General features: G+C 37.8%; 3 protein-coding genes across 3 annotated transcripts in view; 2 read left to right on the forward strand and 1 right to left on the reverse strand.

Moving 5' to 3' along the window:
* The window catches only part of LOC145985283 (uncharacterized), a 16,491-nt gene extending 14,298 nt beyond the window's left edge, over positions 1 to 2,193 (forward strand). Inside the window, exon 2 of the mRNA XM_083119106.1 lies at positions 1,347 to 2,193. Within this exon, the coding sequence (XP_082975232.1) occupies positions 1,354 to 2,100 (747 nt within the window). The 5' untranslated portion in view covers positions 1,347 to 1,353 and the 3' untranslated portion in view covers positions 2,101 to 2,193. The remainder of the gene's footprint in view (positions 1 to 1,346) is intronic.
* LOC145985281 (E3 ubiquitin-protein ligase SIAH1A-like) overlaps positions 1 to 16,439 on the reverse strand; it is a 166,702-nt gene that overhangs the window by 135,749 nt on the left and 14,514 nt on the right. The gene's annotated exons all lie outside the window — the stretch shown is intronic.
* LOC145985280 (uncharacterized) overlaps positions 13,012 to 16,439 on the forward strand; it is a 40,643-nt gene continuing 37,215 nt past the window's right edge. The window contains exons 1-2 of the mRNA XM_083119100.1: positions 13,012 to 13,065; positions 15,030 to 15,707. Coding sequence (XP_082975226.1) covers positions 15,060 to 15,707 — 648 coding nt within the window. The 5' untranslated portion in view covers positions 13,012 to 13,065; positions 15,030 to 15,059. The remainder of the gene's footprint in view (positions 13,066 to 15,029; positions 15,708 to 16,439) is intronic.

Genomic DNA, 16,439 nt, shown 5'->3' on the forward strand with positions numbered 1-16,439 from the left:
ATGGCACCTGTGTTATGTTTTTTACATGTGTGTTTTTGTGATTGTCCTTCATTCATTTTATATCACCATGGTTGCAATTAGCCAAAGTTGCAGAAAAGCCAACTTAAATAAATCAATCAATCTACCCTCATCGTTCACCTATAATAAAGTATTTGTTATTGAAAATGTATTCTTCATCAAAGAAAAAAAAGCAAGATATCCAGTTTACAGAGCGAAATACGCAGAGAGCATTTGAAAAACATGGACAGGAAAATACAAAGGGGGTCTGTATCAAGATCGGCACAGGAAATACAAGAAATGAGAGAGAAGGAGAAATGACGGAGGAGCCAGCGCTCTTCGAGGGCTAAGGGCAAGCGGCTTTACAATCGGTGACCCCTTGGAGTCCTTTCGCCAGTTTTTTCTATATTGGAGAGGGAGGGAGGGAGGGAGGAGAGAGAGAGAGAGAGAGAGAGGAGAGAGAGAGAGAGAGAGAGAGAGAGAGAGATAGAGAGAGAGAGAGAGAGAGAGAGAGAGAGATATACAAATGAGAAATTTGACCAGAAGAATTAACCAATGGATGACGGAAGTGTGCACGTGTGTGAGTGCGGGGGAGAGGGGGGTATATGGTTGAAAAATGGTTGAAAAAGTTAAATAAGAAGAAGTACAACAGCAAGACAAATAGTGAATTAAAAATAAGAGAATTTTTCTCTCTCTCTCTCTCTCTCTCTCTTCTCTCTCTCTCTCTCTCTCTCTCTCTCTCTCTCTCTCTATATATATATATATATATATATTATATATATATATAGGTATATATATATATGTATGTATATATATATATATATATATATATATATATATATATATATATATATATATATATATATATATATATATATATATATATTCTATTCTACTCTACTCTACTCTACTCTACTCTCTCACTTTAATGTTGATGTAAATTACATTCATATATGAATTGTTATACATTTTCTGAATTTAATTGTTGTATGGAAACTTGTTGTTATGAAAATATCTTAAGTCACATTTTAAAACTATCTATTCCCCAAAACAGGTGTTCAATAGATAACAGTGAAGTGCAAATTGTATGCCATAGATGTTCAGGGAGTCTCGGAATATTACAAAGGTTGTTTCAAGTCTCTTTATGCACATACCCTAATCAATCGAGATTGGACCTGCAGATTAAAGTGGGACCCAAACCGCTATGTCCCTACACCGTGTATTGAACCCCGGAACGCCTTGATAACCACTCTCATATTAACAAAATAGCTTGCAAATAAAGATATTTTGTTTTGATTACGAATCGTAATTATCAAGATTAATAGGATGACATGTCTTTCTACTTTCAGGTACAGGATGTCCAAGATGCAACGTTCTGTAGAAGAGAAGCAGCTGCGTGTCATGTGGGCTGCAGTGAGATGCGTGGAGTGTTCGGAAACTTTACTGGCTGAAATATACGAATGTCCAAATGGTCATCTGGTCTGCGAGGAATGCCTTCGAAAATTGCGTGTGTGCTCAAAATGTAATACGATTTTACCAGATTTTGCAAAGGCTATCAGAAGCAAATCGGTTGAGAATATAGTTTCCAAAATGGTTCTTCCATGCTCCAATTCGAAGTTTGGATGCTCAGTGCTACTTCCAGGCAGCAACCTCTCGCAGCATATGAAGAACTGCGATTACATTCACTACAAGTGCCCTTATGATGATGATCCTATGTGTGAGAAGAACACCCGCTTAGATAAAGCACACATGGAGAGTCACCTCCTGGAAACGCACTCCAATCATGTGAAGTCGGCAAGTTTTGATTCTCAGGGGAACACTTGGGAAATTAAAGTAGTCAAGTGGAATGTGAACCCTGTGTGCTTCCACATTCAAGATTGGGGAATGTTTTTCTTGTATGTCTACAAAAATCAAGTGTATGACGTGTACTATCTTGGAACAGAAAGTGAAGCAAAAAAGTTTTATTATCAGAAGAATGGCTACAACTATGAACCACTGCCTTTGATGTCGATGAAAACGTCACCTGAAACACGGCAGTTCGATGCTGGACAAATGCTGCTTAATAAGAGGGTAAACACAATCAAAATAACCCGTCAGCAATAATGTAAAAAGTAAAAGAAAATGCAGAAAAGTATTCTTTAACTATGTACACTTTGAGTGAAATATACTTTTCTAAGAACCACAATAAAAACATCGAATACATTGAGCATAAGTGAATTATTGGAGAAACTTTTCCATATTTTAGATGCAAAAGAAAAATGTCTGTAATATTAATTTATTGCCAATATTATTATTATTTATTATTATTATTAATAAATATCCCTTTCGGATAAAACATGAAATGTGGACGAAAGGTGGTGTGCGATTAGTCATGGAGTTTACATTATAATTTGCCCTCAATTTGGAAGCCTTTCTGCCAACGTTCTATAGTAATTTGAAAAACACCACATATGCAACGGTGTCCAGCATTACAGTAAATTACAGTATCTGCTGTAATACAGAACATCATAGTTTTCATTTGGATTTGGAATATCCACTTTTGTTTCATAAACTAAATTCTGACTAGGGCCAGTATTATTACAGCACGATTGTGAAAAATGAAATGTACCGATGAAAAGTAAAAGACGCATAAAAGTGTTCTGCAAATTCCATTTGTATTCTATCCCAGCGCGAACGAAAACCAGTCCTCTGCTCAAGTAGTGACTCTTAAGGACTCGACCAATGAATGCGTGAGAGGGAAAGGGAATCCACGGAAGGGGCAATGCAAATGCAGCACACATTGCTGAATCTTTTGCTCTACAAACTCTCTCAACTTTATTTTGAGGCATTATCTTTTATCTTTTCGCTCCTGACTATTTTTTCTGCGTAAAAGACAAACTGGAAATGAACAAGGTTTCCATGTTTTGGTATCCACGGTATGTCAAGCAAATTTGCACATTTTTCATTTACTAAATATGTGGTCACATATATGATCTATAACAATTTTGTATCACTATAACCAATCAACAACAAGCGATGGTGCTGAGTGTTTAATTTTTGTGTACAAGGGGACAGAGGGAAAGAGGGAAGTACAATAGATAATTAGCTGCTATGCACAGGTTTCAATTGGATGCCTAAAAAATACCAAAATTGTCCATCAAATGTTTATTACTTTTGTTTTATACAATGCGAGATCAAAGAAGTGAAACAAAACCCCAATGAACCAGGTAACAAAAATTGTACCAGCACAATTTCATTGCTTGCAAAGACTTGGGCTAAAAGAGAAAACAAAATGGAAACGATGATGAACAATTTTCCTGGTAATAGTTTTGTAACCAACTGTACGTACAATCTCTCACACTCTGTCCCCCTTTCCCTTCTTATCTCCTACGTGTGCGTGCATGTTGTGCATGAAGGATGAAAAGTTCCTGCAGTCAGACGACAACATTACAATTCGAGGAAAAGAGTGTAGTTAAGACGGATCATATGGAATACTAGCAGGAAAGAACAACACAGAATACTGGTCGCAAATTATAGGAAGAAGTTTACATTTGGACATCAACAGTAACATGATGAAAAATGAGTGCAGCAAACTTCATCTCTACAAATCATTTTTCAGCAAGTAATTTGGAGTATCAGGGATTCGGATCCATCTCTCCTTATTTATGTATTTTTTGATTTGGGTTATTGTACCTCGCTTTTTGCCACTTTTTGCTAAATGGATGAGGATAAATTATTATATGATGAAATTAATGAACGGACGCTCACAAAGAACCAGTAGCGTACGCAGGATTTCATCAAGCGAGCGGGGGGGGGGGGGGTATTTCTAAAACTGTTTATCCAAATTCGCATTACCAATTATTATATATTTTATTTATATATTATTATTATAATTTTATATTATAGTTTTATTATATTATATAGTTGTAATTTCATTTTATTTTTATGGTATAGTATTTATTATAGTTTAATTATTACTACAAGTACTACTACTTAAGTAGTAGAAATCTACATAAATACATTTATAAAAGCAATGGAACGAAATTACTTTCATTCAATTCTTAACAAACTCGACTAAAGTAAAAAGTAAAGTAAAGTGTTCCCCTGTGCTTAGCACCACGCCATGAAGGCGTATAGGGGGTGTGGGGGTAACGCCCCACACTTTCTTGATCCGGTCGTGAGTAGGGGTGATGTGATCAGCATCACGCCCCTGACCGCCTTTACCCCCCAGGGTTTCCCCCATGTACCCATGTTATTCGACGCTGGGTGGGCGCCGGGGCCGCTTCCAACCGTTAGAAAAGTTCCCGGATTTGAACCGGCCGGGATCGAACCCGGGACCTTGACCATGGTAGTCAGACGCGTTACCGACTGACCCACCGCGGCCACTCGACTATCATGTCAACTATTTTAAGAAGTAATTGTCTAGGCAACTGTTATTTGTACATAATAGGTAAGATATTTGAAATATGAAGAAAATCCATTAGGACAAGCAAATATATTAAAATAAATTTAAGAAATCAAAGTATGGAACTCAATCTGGATGATGTAGAGGCACAATGTAGAATTCACACACACCCTATACATGTTGCTCAATTCCACTGAGTCTGCTTTTGCGTTCAAAAGTTTTGAGTTTGAATTGATGTTTAAGTTCACTTTATGTACAGATAGGCTAGCCGGGATTGACCTACAGTTTTAAGTGGGATCCGAACCACTGTACATACTAAGAGATATATTTTACAGTACACAAGAGTATCATACAGGTTGCAGGTTCATAGGCTTGTCCTGGAGGAAAGTTTCCGGTCTGTACTTCGTGGAAAAGAGAGAGAAAGAGAGAGGAAACGAAATTTTGTAGCCATACCTAAATTAACCCCCCCCCCCCCCCACCTTCCAATCCCCTCGTCAAAACTTGCAGCTTTTTCTCTGGAACCTTCCGTCTTTTCCTCGACATTTTTTTTTTTTTTGCTGCGTTGTCTAAACACTTTCGTGCGTCGTCTTTGGACAAACTCGGTGTTACTTACATAGCTAGAATTTACAGGGAAAATGTGATATGTGATTGCATTTTACCACGAAGCATAAGCGTTGTTAGTGGAGAAGATTTTCCCCTAACAGTGGCGTGCCCAGGATTTCCGAAAGAGAATTTTATGTATAGCGACGTTTTTACCAGTCAGTCCTCATTTTGCCAACTTTTCGTGCATTTGACGTTCTTCTTTTTCTAGGAATACTGGACTAAAAGAAGGGGGGTTAATTTACCTCCACCAGCCCTCCAGTGGACACGCCAATGTGCCAGCGGGATGCCCACTCAGTGGCGTTTTTGTCATTTCATTTTGCAAAGTAGTTTTTTTGTGTATGTTACCAGCCAGTAAACTAAACTATTTTCTTGCAGTTCTAAGTACCTTCCTTAGAACATTGGTTCTAACATAAGTTATTAAATCTGATGATAACATTTATACGTAATTTAGAAACAGTATATTTACATTCTAAGAAAACCCACACTCAGACACAAACAGAGCTATCGAACTAGTAACGCCGAAAACTGACCAAATTTTTATTTCCAGGTTCAAACTTAATTTCCATTTAATCCATCTGCAAGTTTCTTGTTTTTCTGTTTTATGTTCCGTGAGGTTGGTCAGTTGGAGAATGGTGTCCTGCTTTAATCCACAAGGTCGGCATGGAAATCTTTAATGACTGGACCATTAATGGACACGAATGATTTTTCTGTTGTCTTTGTTACACAGTTAAGAAATAGTATACTATCAAGTCCATTTTCTTTGAAGGGGATAAAAACATCCCTGCCAGGGATAAAAAATAATTTTCTTTTGCTGGGATAACATGTTTTATGGGGGAAACTCCCCGGCATTCAGCCCGTTAGTTCGCATACTGCTAATAACACAAGAAAGTATAATACACAGATACTTGTGTATTATATTCAGAACTTCCCTCCCCCCCCCTTTCACCAATAATTCAAAGGTAACGATGCTTATGACACGAACACATTAGCTTTCGCTATTTTCCTCTTGTTGTAATATTCACATCTACACAGAACATTACTTCTTAAGGTTTAAATGCACTTTATGCTCAGAAAGGCTAATCAGAACCAGATGTGCAATTTGAAGTAGGATACGAACCACTGCAATTTTCTCTCACTGGAAATCGTATCCGTGAATCCTTGCTTACAAAGCGACATCGTTAGCCACAACTCAATGGGTGATTCTCACGGAACAGTATGCGTTTCGAATTATCACTTCGACCCTAGTGTCGCTGCCTCTGACTAATGGAAGTGGGATGCAAGACTCGTGGGATACAAATACAATGCTTACATTCGTCAGCATGTATGGCAAATGTATGTAATATAATAAAACGATCAGGTGTAGCCACTTCGCCTAATTGTGGTACAGGGTGTTGCAACTAATCATGGTGTTTTGGATATTTTCAGTTACCTTTTTATTGAAACAACCTGTATAATATAACATGACGATCTTTGTCATAAGTGTCTTTATGTGTCGATATTTTGATTTTGTTTGTGGGCTAAAGCCAGTGGTCAGAAATAGCGCGCTACTTGTAGCGTCGCTACAGTAGCTAGCTACAAAATTTGTAACTGTAGTTGTAGCGACGCTACATTTTTAAAATTGTAGTTGTAGCTGTAGCGAAGATACAAAATTCCTGTAGTTGTAGCGAAAATTTCGCTACAGCTACATTTTCTCTCAGCATTTTGAGGTGAATTTTGAATGTGGCAACAGCGTCAGAAAAAAATCGACAATAACCTTTAATTTTGCAGGAGGTTCATAAAGACAAATTCTGTTACATGGAAATACAGATTATCTAGATTGTAGATTATAGATATCTACATGTTATTTAATTAGTATCTGGATATCTAACTAACTGACATATGAATATATTCCAGCTAACAGCTACGTTTTTTTGAGCTGCATCGCTATTTTGGGGAGAAACATGCCTCGTTTGCTGCACCGCTGGAAAAAAGTGACTCGTTTGCATCACCCCCGGAACAAATCCTGTGGATATCCATGGCGTAAGAGGCACCAAAATGTCATTAATTGCTGTGTAAAACACAACTTGCAGTGCAAAAACGAGCGATGGATTTTCCACTGCACTGATAAAGGAATAGTGCCAGCAATAAATGGTTCAGTACGTTAACAGCATTGATCATTGTCAGTATATAGGATCTCACCAGCAAGAAATTATTGTTACAAGAATGATAGAGTTTCTGGAATTACAATTATTTTCGCGAAAATATTTGTTCACAAATTTTAAAATTACAATACGTTTAGAACACCGGGTTTGCACGGCAGTTTCCTCAATATATTGTATCATATTGTAAAAAGTACGTACGAGTTATTGACTTTCCTGCAGAAACGACAATATACATAGTTTTCAAATTCATGTATTTTTCCTACTTTTGCGTCACTTTTCTGTAACTTTTGCTAATCATGACATCATCATCCTTCGCTGTTTCCTGCCTCTGATTGGGTCGGCATAGAAGTCAAGCCTCTCCATTATTCCCTGGTCTTCCACCACTCCTCTCTTTTCACGGTTTTACAATCTTGTCCTCTTCTCCTAACACTCTCCACTATCTGCTCTTTCCACCGACATCTTGGTCTCCCCCTTGGCCTTATTCCCACTCCTTGTGCATTATAATCTCTTACTGGTAGTCTTTCTGCATCCATCCTCTTCATGTGCCTGAACCATCTCATCTATGCCTGATCTATCCTGTCCTGAAGCTTCCACCACACCCACTGTCTGTCGGATCTCCTCAGTCCTTATTCTATCCCTTCTAGTCTTCTCCCATAGACACCTTAAAAATTTCATCTCCACTGCCTGCATCTTTTTCTTGTCTCTCTATGTGTTATATGTTACCTTTTTGCATTTCATACGTACATCCCTGTTCCATATTAATCTTCGAACGCTTTGATATAGTTCACCACCCATTTGTCCTCTTCTATTTACCTCCTTATCTATTCTTCAACTCTTCTCAATCATGACAATGAGGATGAATGGTTTATTTAATTATTATCTTATCTATACTAGTCGCTTTCTGCCACTTTCGGCTAATTGTGAGAACGAGGAAGAATGATGAATGATGAGCAGTGTGGGGAATGGAGGAGCAGGAGGATCGCATCCTCCCAACTTGGCGCCTTTCCTAGTTTTTGTTTTGAGTCCATTTTATGCATAGATAAGCTGATCGAGACTGGATCCGAGCCATTATGTGCCTCCGCTGGGTATCGAACCTGGAACCCTTTTGTAAACAAAGGTTCATTCAAAATGCTGCCATCATATCAGTCTATTAAAAAATGAAATATTTATTCTCAAGAAAAATATGTTGATGTGAACATAAATACGTAATCATACCAAATTTCATTTGTGTATAGTTGTAATCATTAATTTGAGTAACACCCTAATTACAATATTCATATATCAAATTTGAATTGATATGCAAATTGCATAGGCATGTTATTCTCATAAACTATAGTAAAAAACAAGTAACTGAAGTAACACAGCTATCAAAATTATCGAATGACGGGAATCATGATAATAAATAACAGAATCTATTTACCAGTAGAAGGGGATTTTTTTTAATATCCACATGGTTCTTTTTATGTTTTTTTATGCAGAAGTAGCGCAAAAAGTAGCGAAATAGCGATTAGCGTAGCGAGTTACTTTTTGGTAAATGTTGCTGTAGCTGTAGCGAAGCTACATTTTGGAAGAGTAGCTGTAGCTGTAGCGAAGCTACTTTTAAAATGTAGCGTTCTGATCACTGGCTAAAACTATATATTTGTCAAAAGGATTGTTCTTAAGACATTAAAGCCTATCGAGTACTTTGTTTGCTCACAGGTGGCAGCTGTATATGGTACAGCTGACCGAGTTGCTCTTTGGTACCAAGAATACTCAATAGATGTCATCAGTTCACGGTTGACATCGTATTAGCATAATTAAGTTGTGTTTGTTGAACTGCTTATAAATGTTATTATAATTCAAGGATTATTAATGTCTAAATAAACTAACACATCTGAAAAATACGAACTTAATTAGAATTTCGACATGTATCTGGACAAGAGCGAAGGAAGACCTTGAAGGTTGGGAGAATTGAATCGTCTTCAATGAACTGTTAAAAAGAACGGTTCGAGGAACTCATGGGTGTATTAGGAAAACAATGGAGGTTTGGAGAACGGAATCGTGTCCGAGGAATCGGGTAGAAGGAACGGATTCGAGAGCTGGTCAAGAGGAAGCATGGAGAATGGCCGTTGAAATTTAACGAGCCTGAAGAATCCATGGAAATCGCAGTTATTCCGGGATTATAAGTTAATCAGATTAGCTCGTTATGTACGCTAAAGATTGCGAAGTGTGATATTCTATGAACATTGATGTGAACGTTCGTGTGACAATTAATATTTGATCTGAAAACAGTCGTTACGGTCTTTGGTGGGAAACAGTTGTGATATGTCAGTACACTTTATTATAATCCATCCGAGAGACAATCGTGATATTGCACCTGTAATTTGGATAAAGTGATATATCAACACTTCAATTAATATGCTAACATCCGTGTGACATTAATCATGGCCATGATTCGCGAATTCGCCTAACCGCAAAACGTGGCGGGAATATAACGCGTCGCGCAGCCATCTTGGGGGAAATTTATTGACTAGTCAAAAATTAATGTAAAAGGACAGTAATTATAATTTACTTCAAGGTTTAATGCACGGTGCATTTGCATTCAATTTATAATTCTGTAAAAGGTATTCAGTATAAAATGAAGCCAAGTGAATGTGGAATATTTTGATATGAAAATGTCAGCTTTGTAAAGGGGATAAAATTCTTTACTTGTTAACCAGTTTTATTTGCCTGACTCGCGTACTTTTGACGTGGTCTTTGGCCACGTCTTGTACGCTCGCATACGTGACCTTCGGCCACGTTGTGGGCGCAATCACGTTATAGATGGGGTTCCTCAATGACCTTAATGACTTTGAAAATGTCTGCATGTTGTATTGGATGATGGGGAACATGTGTACAAGTTCACTAATTTGTAAAGTTTAGAAAGTAACTTTATGTGTGTATGGGCTCTAATAAGGTATAAATATTCAAAATATTATTGTATATTTTCTTAATAATGAACTGAGTAAGTAATAACCGTTTCAAGATAAGTAGTTGGATGTTTTGCATAAACGAATTGAATAGCGACTAAATTGAAAATTCAATATTTACATATTTTGTTATTTTCACATTTTTGAACGTAATTGGATAATAACTGTTTTCCGTCATTCCCCTCAAATCTCTACCTTGCCTCTGTAATAAATGCTGATGCTCGTATTTTGAAATTCGAAGTAGCTTTCGGGGTGAAAATAAACTTTCTTTAAGTTCCCTAGCAACGTCCGTTTCCATGGACAACAACAGGCACGGCAAGCTCTAAGGAATTGCATGTCATTATACCCCGTAAAAATTTAGTTAAAACAAGCACGATGTAGATATTTACGCATTGAGTATAACGTAATTGTATCTGGGCTGAAACTCCTTATTATGTAGATGTCACCCTTGTTTCAGGCACCTTTTCAAAGCCAGGAGTTCATTCATCTGTGTGCTATTGATCTGTGAGAAATATAATGTATCTCGACACTTAAGAATTGAAGGAAACAATGCGTGCTGCAAAAAAATGTCCGTGGCAACGGTTGCTAAGGACGTGAGAAAAGGGCATTTTCACCCTTAAGGAAGGGCTAATTGAGCGATTTTTTAATTTTCTCCGCCTTTTGGGACGATTTCATGGGGGGTCGTAATCGGGCATTTTTCGCCTCCGGGGCTTCCTTCATGGAGAACATTTATGTCAGTGAGTGGTGGGATTGGGGCTATATATACGTATATTGGATATCTCTGTCACGGAAATTTCTTTGAGAGTGTCAAAATTGAAATCCTACTAGGTTCTTCTTGGTGTCATGCTTGCTTTGATTTAAAATTTCTGTAAGCTATTGCTCATCGTGTAGGTGAATGTAATGTTACTGATTGGAAAAGGTCACGATTGGCCTAGATGAGTAACATCAAGCGAAGACTGTAGACTGGTAATTAATATATACACGTTCTTGATGCTGAATAAAAATATATAGTTTGGATCTATGATTTTGCGTTTCTGCCCAAATGATCATGCAGTGTGTAGTTGATTAGTTATATGTGTATTAATGTCAACATTCTTTCCCAGAAAGGGGGAATGTTCATCTCTGACGGGTCATTACGGGTAATCTCTGTGCTTATGTAAATGTTGAAATAAAAGGGGGTTACTATAAAACTAAGGAATTTTGAGGGTCTGTTCTTTTGACTCACTTGGAACGAAAAGGGGTCTCGGAGGGAAGAGGTTTGGTGGATGAGTTGGTATAACATATGGTTTGTCCCTATCTATTAAGAGTGAGTGTCTTATGGAATGTATTAAGGGCGTGTCTTAGGTTCCTGGAACAATAATTTGGGGGTATTGTAGGTAGTTTATTTATCATCGTAGTATACCTGTCACCGCTATCAGCGTTACCGATATAATGGGTTGCATTGGGGTTTGTGTTTAGGTTAATGATCCCATCATTGAATCATTGACATAGATCAGATTCCTTGAGCCCGTTGCAAACTCCTACAATGTAATGCAATGTTAAATGCCCTATTTGCACGACAATAGTGCGAAAGGGGGAAATTGTCAAAACTAAGCAAACCAAGACAGGGGAAAAAGGCCACAAATAAAACTAGAAGGCAGGGCAACTAATGTTGCCTAAACTTCAACAAAAATGCAAAACCGCTATGATATACGTACTCCTGCCGTGTTCTATCAACCGAGAGGAAACACGTTTCGTACCATACGGTTGTAGGCTCATGGACAGAAATATCTCAATATACCTAGGTATAGCTGAGATTCATGGTTACTTAATGGTGCAGAGAAATGTGTAGAAATTCAGTTTGTTTACACAATATCTTATTAATTAAATTAAAATTTCCGCTTTTAAATTACATCTCTTCCCCTTCAAATTTATTATTTATTGAATGAAAACCCCGTGACTCAATATGTTTTCCGTACTGTACATATTATCTAATGTTCTGTGCACGCTTAGCATCGCAATTGCACCGGAATGCTACAAGAAATGCTTCCATGTAAAGTATTGTCTGCTATAAAAATGCTACAAGATTTTCAATTGCGTAGCACTTTTGCTGGTAAAAATGCTAAGGAAATGCTTTCTTAAAGCGGCTCTTACACAGGAAGATATTTAAGTCCTCGTGTGTCACCTTTGCTGAAGTGTTGCAACCTATAAACAGGAACTTGAACGCAATCGACCCGAGTTGAACCTACAAAATGTTTTAAGAATGTTGCCATATAATTGTGTACATATTACTGGAACTATTAAAGTGCAAGCTTTCAAGGTTTACATAAAAACTCCACGCCTGAATCGCGTATTTTCTAATTATGGTTATGCACTCCTGCCATAGCTTTAGTCAGATATTGTTGCGCACCGCGAGCATTATGATGGTAAATGTAATGTTTATATTAAGTGAATTGCAGAAGGGTTGAAAAAGGAAAATAAAATATAGAGGCTATGTGCAATAAGGTTTATATTTTTTTTTCAATTTTGCCTACCATTTTAGTTTCATTGCGTTGACGAATATGAAAGATGATTCTATGAAATTTACTCCATGGAACCTAGAACCTTAATCATCGAGAGCCTTAATTTCTGAATTTACACTTCACCAAGTTATTTGAAGTATATGCCATTTCTGCTCATAATAAATATAGGCTATCCCTATAAATTCAACACCCCGAGAAATTTCGTAATATATTACTGTAAATTAAATCAACAATAGTGATAGAATTGTCTATAATTCCATTACATTCCTCATGACAATGGACTTGCATGTGTGTAATCAATACATATAACTTGTTACAAAGAAAGAGACAGAAAACAAGGACGAATCGATTGGATGGAGACAGCCAATAGAAAGCACTGGCGTCATAGAAATGCATGCTCACGTGCGGTCCTAGACTGGGGCTTTCCATGTAATTAGCTTCCCGTGACACAGAAATCGACAACGGGAGTGGTGAAATATTTTCAATATTCCGTAAGTATAGCAAACTTGTTCTTCTGGTTTTTCGGGGGTTCACACGTGTTTGTTCTTTGTGTATGTGTGTGTGTGTGTGTGTGCATTATCCATATTAAGACATTCTTGGGATGGGTATGTATAAACTTTACCTTAGGCTTATTTTTCCTCAATCCCCTGTAAACAATAAATGCATTGTATTGTCACTGAATTGAAATTACATCTATGAAGTGCAAAAAACAACCTCCTCGTAGCGGAGCGTTCGGCTCATGATCTCACTAACGAAAGTTCTGAGTTCGAATCCAGATTTGACTCCTTCCTGGTTGATTTCATTTCGATTTGATTTACTTTACTTTATTTCGCTTTGTGCCACTTTTGGCTAATTTGCGAAGATGGGGATGAGTGATTATGTGATGAAATTGATGAATCCCTAGACCGGGATTAGAACCCGGGAGGTTCCTTCCTGGTGTCCCTTCACCAATTTAATCTATTTATTATTCATCCTCACCGTCGCGAGAAGGCAAAAGAAACGGAAAAGCGACGTATAATAAGGAAGTTACAAAATATTCAGATTCACTTGCCATTCAATTTACAGAGGCCGTAGTCTTCTCTTTGCCTCCACAGCAATGAGTATTTATTGCCCGTGTTTACTTAGCTTGAAATTGCTCAAGTTGCTATATACATTTTCTATTTATTATTTATGTATTACAATCACAAATTTTATAATGATCCACCTGTGGGTTCGAAATGCTGCATTTGACAAGGATTTTCCATTCAAAACTCTTCGATTCGTTACACACGCAGAACGATAAAAACAAAAATGTAACAAAGAATATTATTCCACGAGCAGAGAAATTTGAAAATCGTTGACATACAAATTTCATGACAATGTTGTTATATAAGCAAGCATACACAAAAGTTTTCTCCCTCCTTTATAACTACGTATGAACTATGGCCACTGGGGACAACCTCTCGATTTTAGGCCGTTAAATTTCTTCCTTTGGGGGTTTGTGGAAGACTACCTTAGAGGACTTCGTATATATGTAATTAATATAATTCAACTCCGCTGATTTTTTTTATTTATGAAACGTGCATATAGGTTGAATGAAAATAAGTTTGTTCTATGGTATATTTCAGTGCGTGTCCCGATCATGCCATTTCTCATCAAAATTCTCTACAAGCTGAGATCCTAAAGATATAAGGGAAACCGGGGTATCACCGAACACTTAAGCTTTGGTGTCTCACAGAATAGTAACGCCGATAGGAATGTAGGACAATTGCAATGGCGGACAATTGCGATGATTTTGACGGTGAAGGTCATTTTACAAATTAACGGTAGGACAATTGTGACGATCAAGACCTAACCTAACCTAACCAAAGACGCCACCTAATGCTGTAGAAGGTTGAAACATCAAAATAAATAGGTGGCTTGGAAGATCGCATCCAAAAATTCATGATGTTCTGGCCAGCTGCAAGAGCCAAGCAGAAGACACCAACATCAAGTACATGCGGATGGAACTTAATCTAGAAGGTCAGAAAAGGAAGAAGCGTGACATTAAATTCGACGAGAGAGTTGAAGTGTATTTGCACTTATGAGAGAACAGACGGGTGACTTCAAAAGGTGTCTGTTGGCTCTAGCCCATGTTCAAAAATTTGATTGAGTCAAATTCCCAGCCGAAAATATCAAGTTCGCATACGTAAGTCTCTTGTAAGAGGTATTGCACGGGGTGTTAAGTCAACCTTCAATTTGATAGAATATTTAAAATGTCATCGCAATTGTCCACGCACCCTTTCACTTCTAACTACGTTCATCGCAATTGTCCGGCTACCGATAGGAACATTGTCCAAGACAGGCACTAGGTGGCGGCACTGATTTTATCGCTCTTAACAAGGAAGCAAAACGGAAAAAATGTTAATAGTTCAATGATTCCGAGTACAGGAAATGTTAATATCGATCTTCATGTATTTTCTTCTTGTCTTTGCAGTTGACGTCATTCACAGATTTTTTCAAAGCTATGACAAGTGATGGAGAAAACGGTGCCGGATTTGCACTTTCGACCACATGCTCAGAGTCAGTTCCAGATTCTAGTTTCTTGTTCACTACTGCAAGTTCAGTTCTAGGTTCTAGCTTTGGGTTCCCAGCCACGACCGTAGCTGTGGCACCAATTACGGATGCAACTTTAAGAGCCAGCTTCACTTTCGCGTCTCCAACCAGCATCTCAGCTTCGCAGCCTCTGTCCAAATTTTCAAGCACGACTACAAGATCATCTAGTGAAACGGGAAGAGTCTTCTCCTTCGGTGAGCCACGTCCTTCAAATCTCTTCTGCATTGGAACACTTGGAAATTCCCCTTCCTTTGGAAACACGACTCGAGTTTTACCTTCAATTGGTAACAGGCCTGGTGCACGACCTTTATCAATGGCTACAATCAAGAGTTCAACTTGTACAAGAGTATTGACATCCACGGGTGGGCCAGCTTTTCCCGCTGTAACCAATTCTTCTCTAAATGCTGCCGCTGATTCTTCAGCTTCCAACAATCCAGGTTCCTCAGAAGAGAGAAGATCTAGATTCTTTGGAATATTTGACACTCCTACCGCACAAGGTCCACAATTTAATACTGCCACAAACCAAACAAGAGCGAATAGTACTTCCACACTACTGCAGGTAAGTTACGAACTATTTATGACTGGTAGTTGATAACTAAAAAAAAATGTTTAAAAAAATTGTCGAAATCCATTTAAAGCTCATATAAGTTAATCTGAAAATGATAGTTTAAAGTGGAGTTTGACCTGTACCTCCATCCGCCGATAGGACTCGGACTACTACACCACTAAGAAGGTCCTAATAAAGTTTAGAATTAGCCAGGAAGATGTACAAATACTTTATTATCAATATAATAGTTGTGTACAGTCATGGTCACTTCTGAGTTGTAGCAATCTCATAACGTATATGGTCAGTTACAACCCAGTAGTGTCCGTGACTGTACAAGTATAATGTCAGCACAGTCTGAACTTATAGGAAATTTACTGCTCAGTGATGTGTCAATGTGGTAATTTTACACATACCTACAGGTACAGAGTACTGTAACACAATATTACTTGTACCGATAGCCAATCGTGCATGATCCGATATAAACTTTCCGTTCAGATTCTGAGTGATATGCTCATTTCGATCGGCAGTGCTGGCCAAAATTATTCAGTATTTATTCTCAGTCGCAGCAGGCAAATGGCTTCCTTAACCTTCCCCTTTCCTCATCTTCTCCGTCATGATTAACGTGGAAGACTAATAAGCAACGGAAATTAAATACACGGAACAACCAATTTCTTTAATCAGTGTAAGGAACCAAATGGCTGAGAAGAGAGAAATGTATTTAAAATCTTGAGTTTTATATTAAAA

Source organism: Lepisma saccharinum, chromosome 3 (assembly GCF_977018435.1).
Source record: "Lepisma saccharinum chromosome 3, izLepSacc3.1, whole genome shotgun sequence".
Classification (NCBI taxonomy): domain Eukaryota; kingdom Metazoa; phylum Arthropoda; class Insecta; order Zygentoma; family Lepismatidae; genus Lepisma; species Lepisma saccharinum.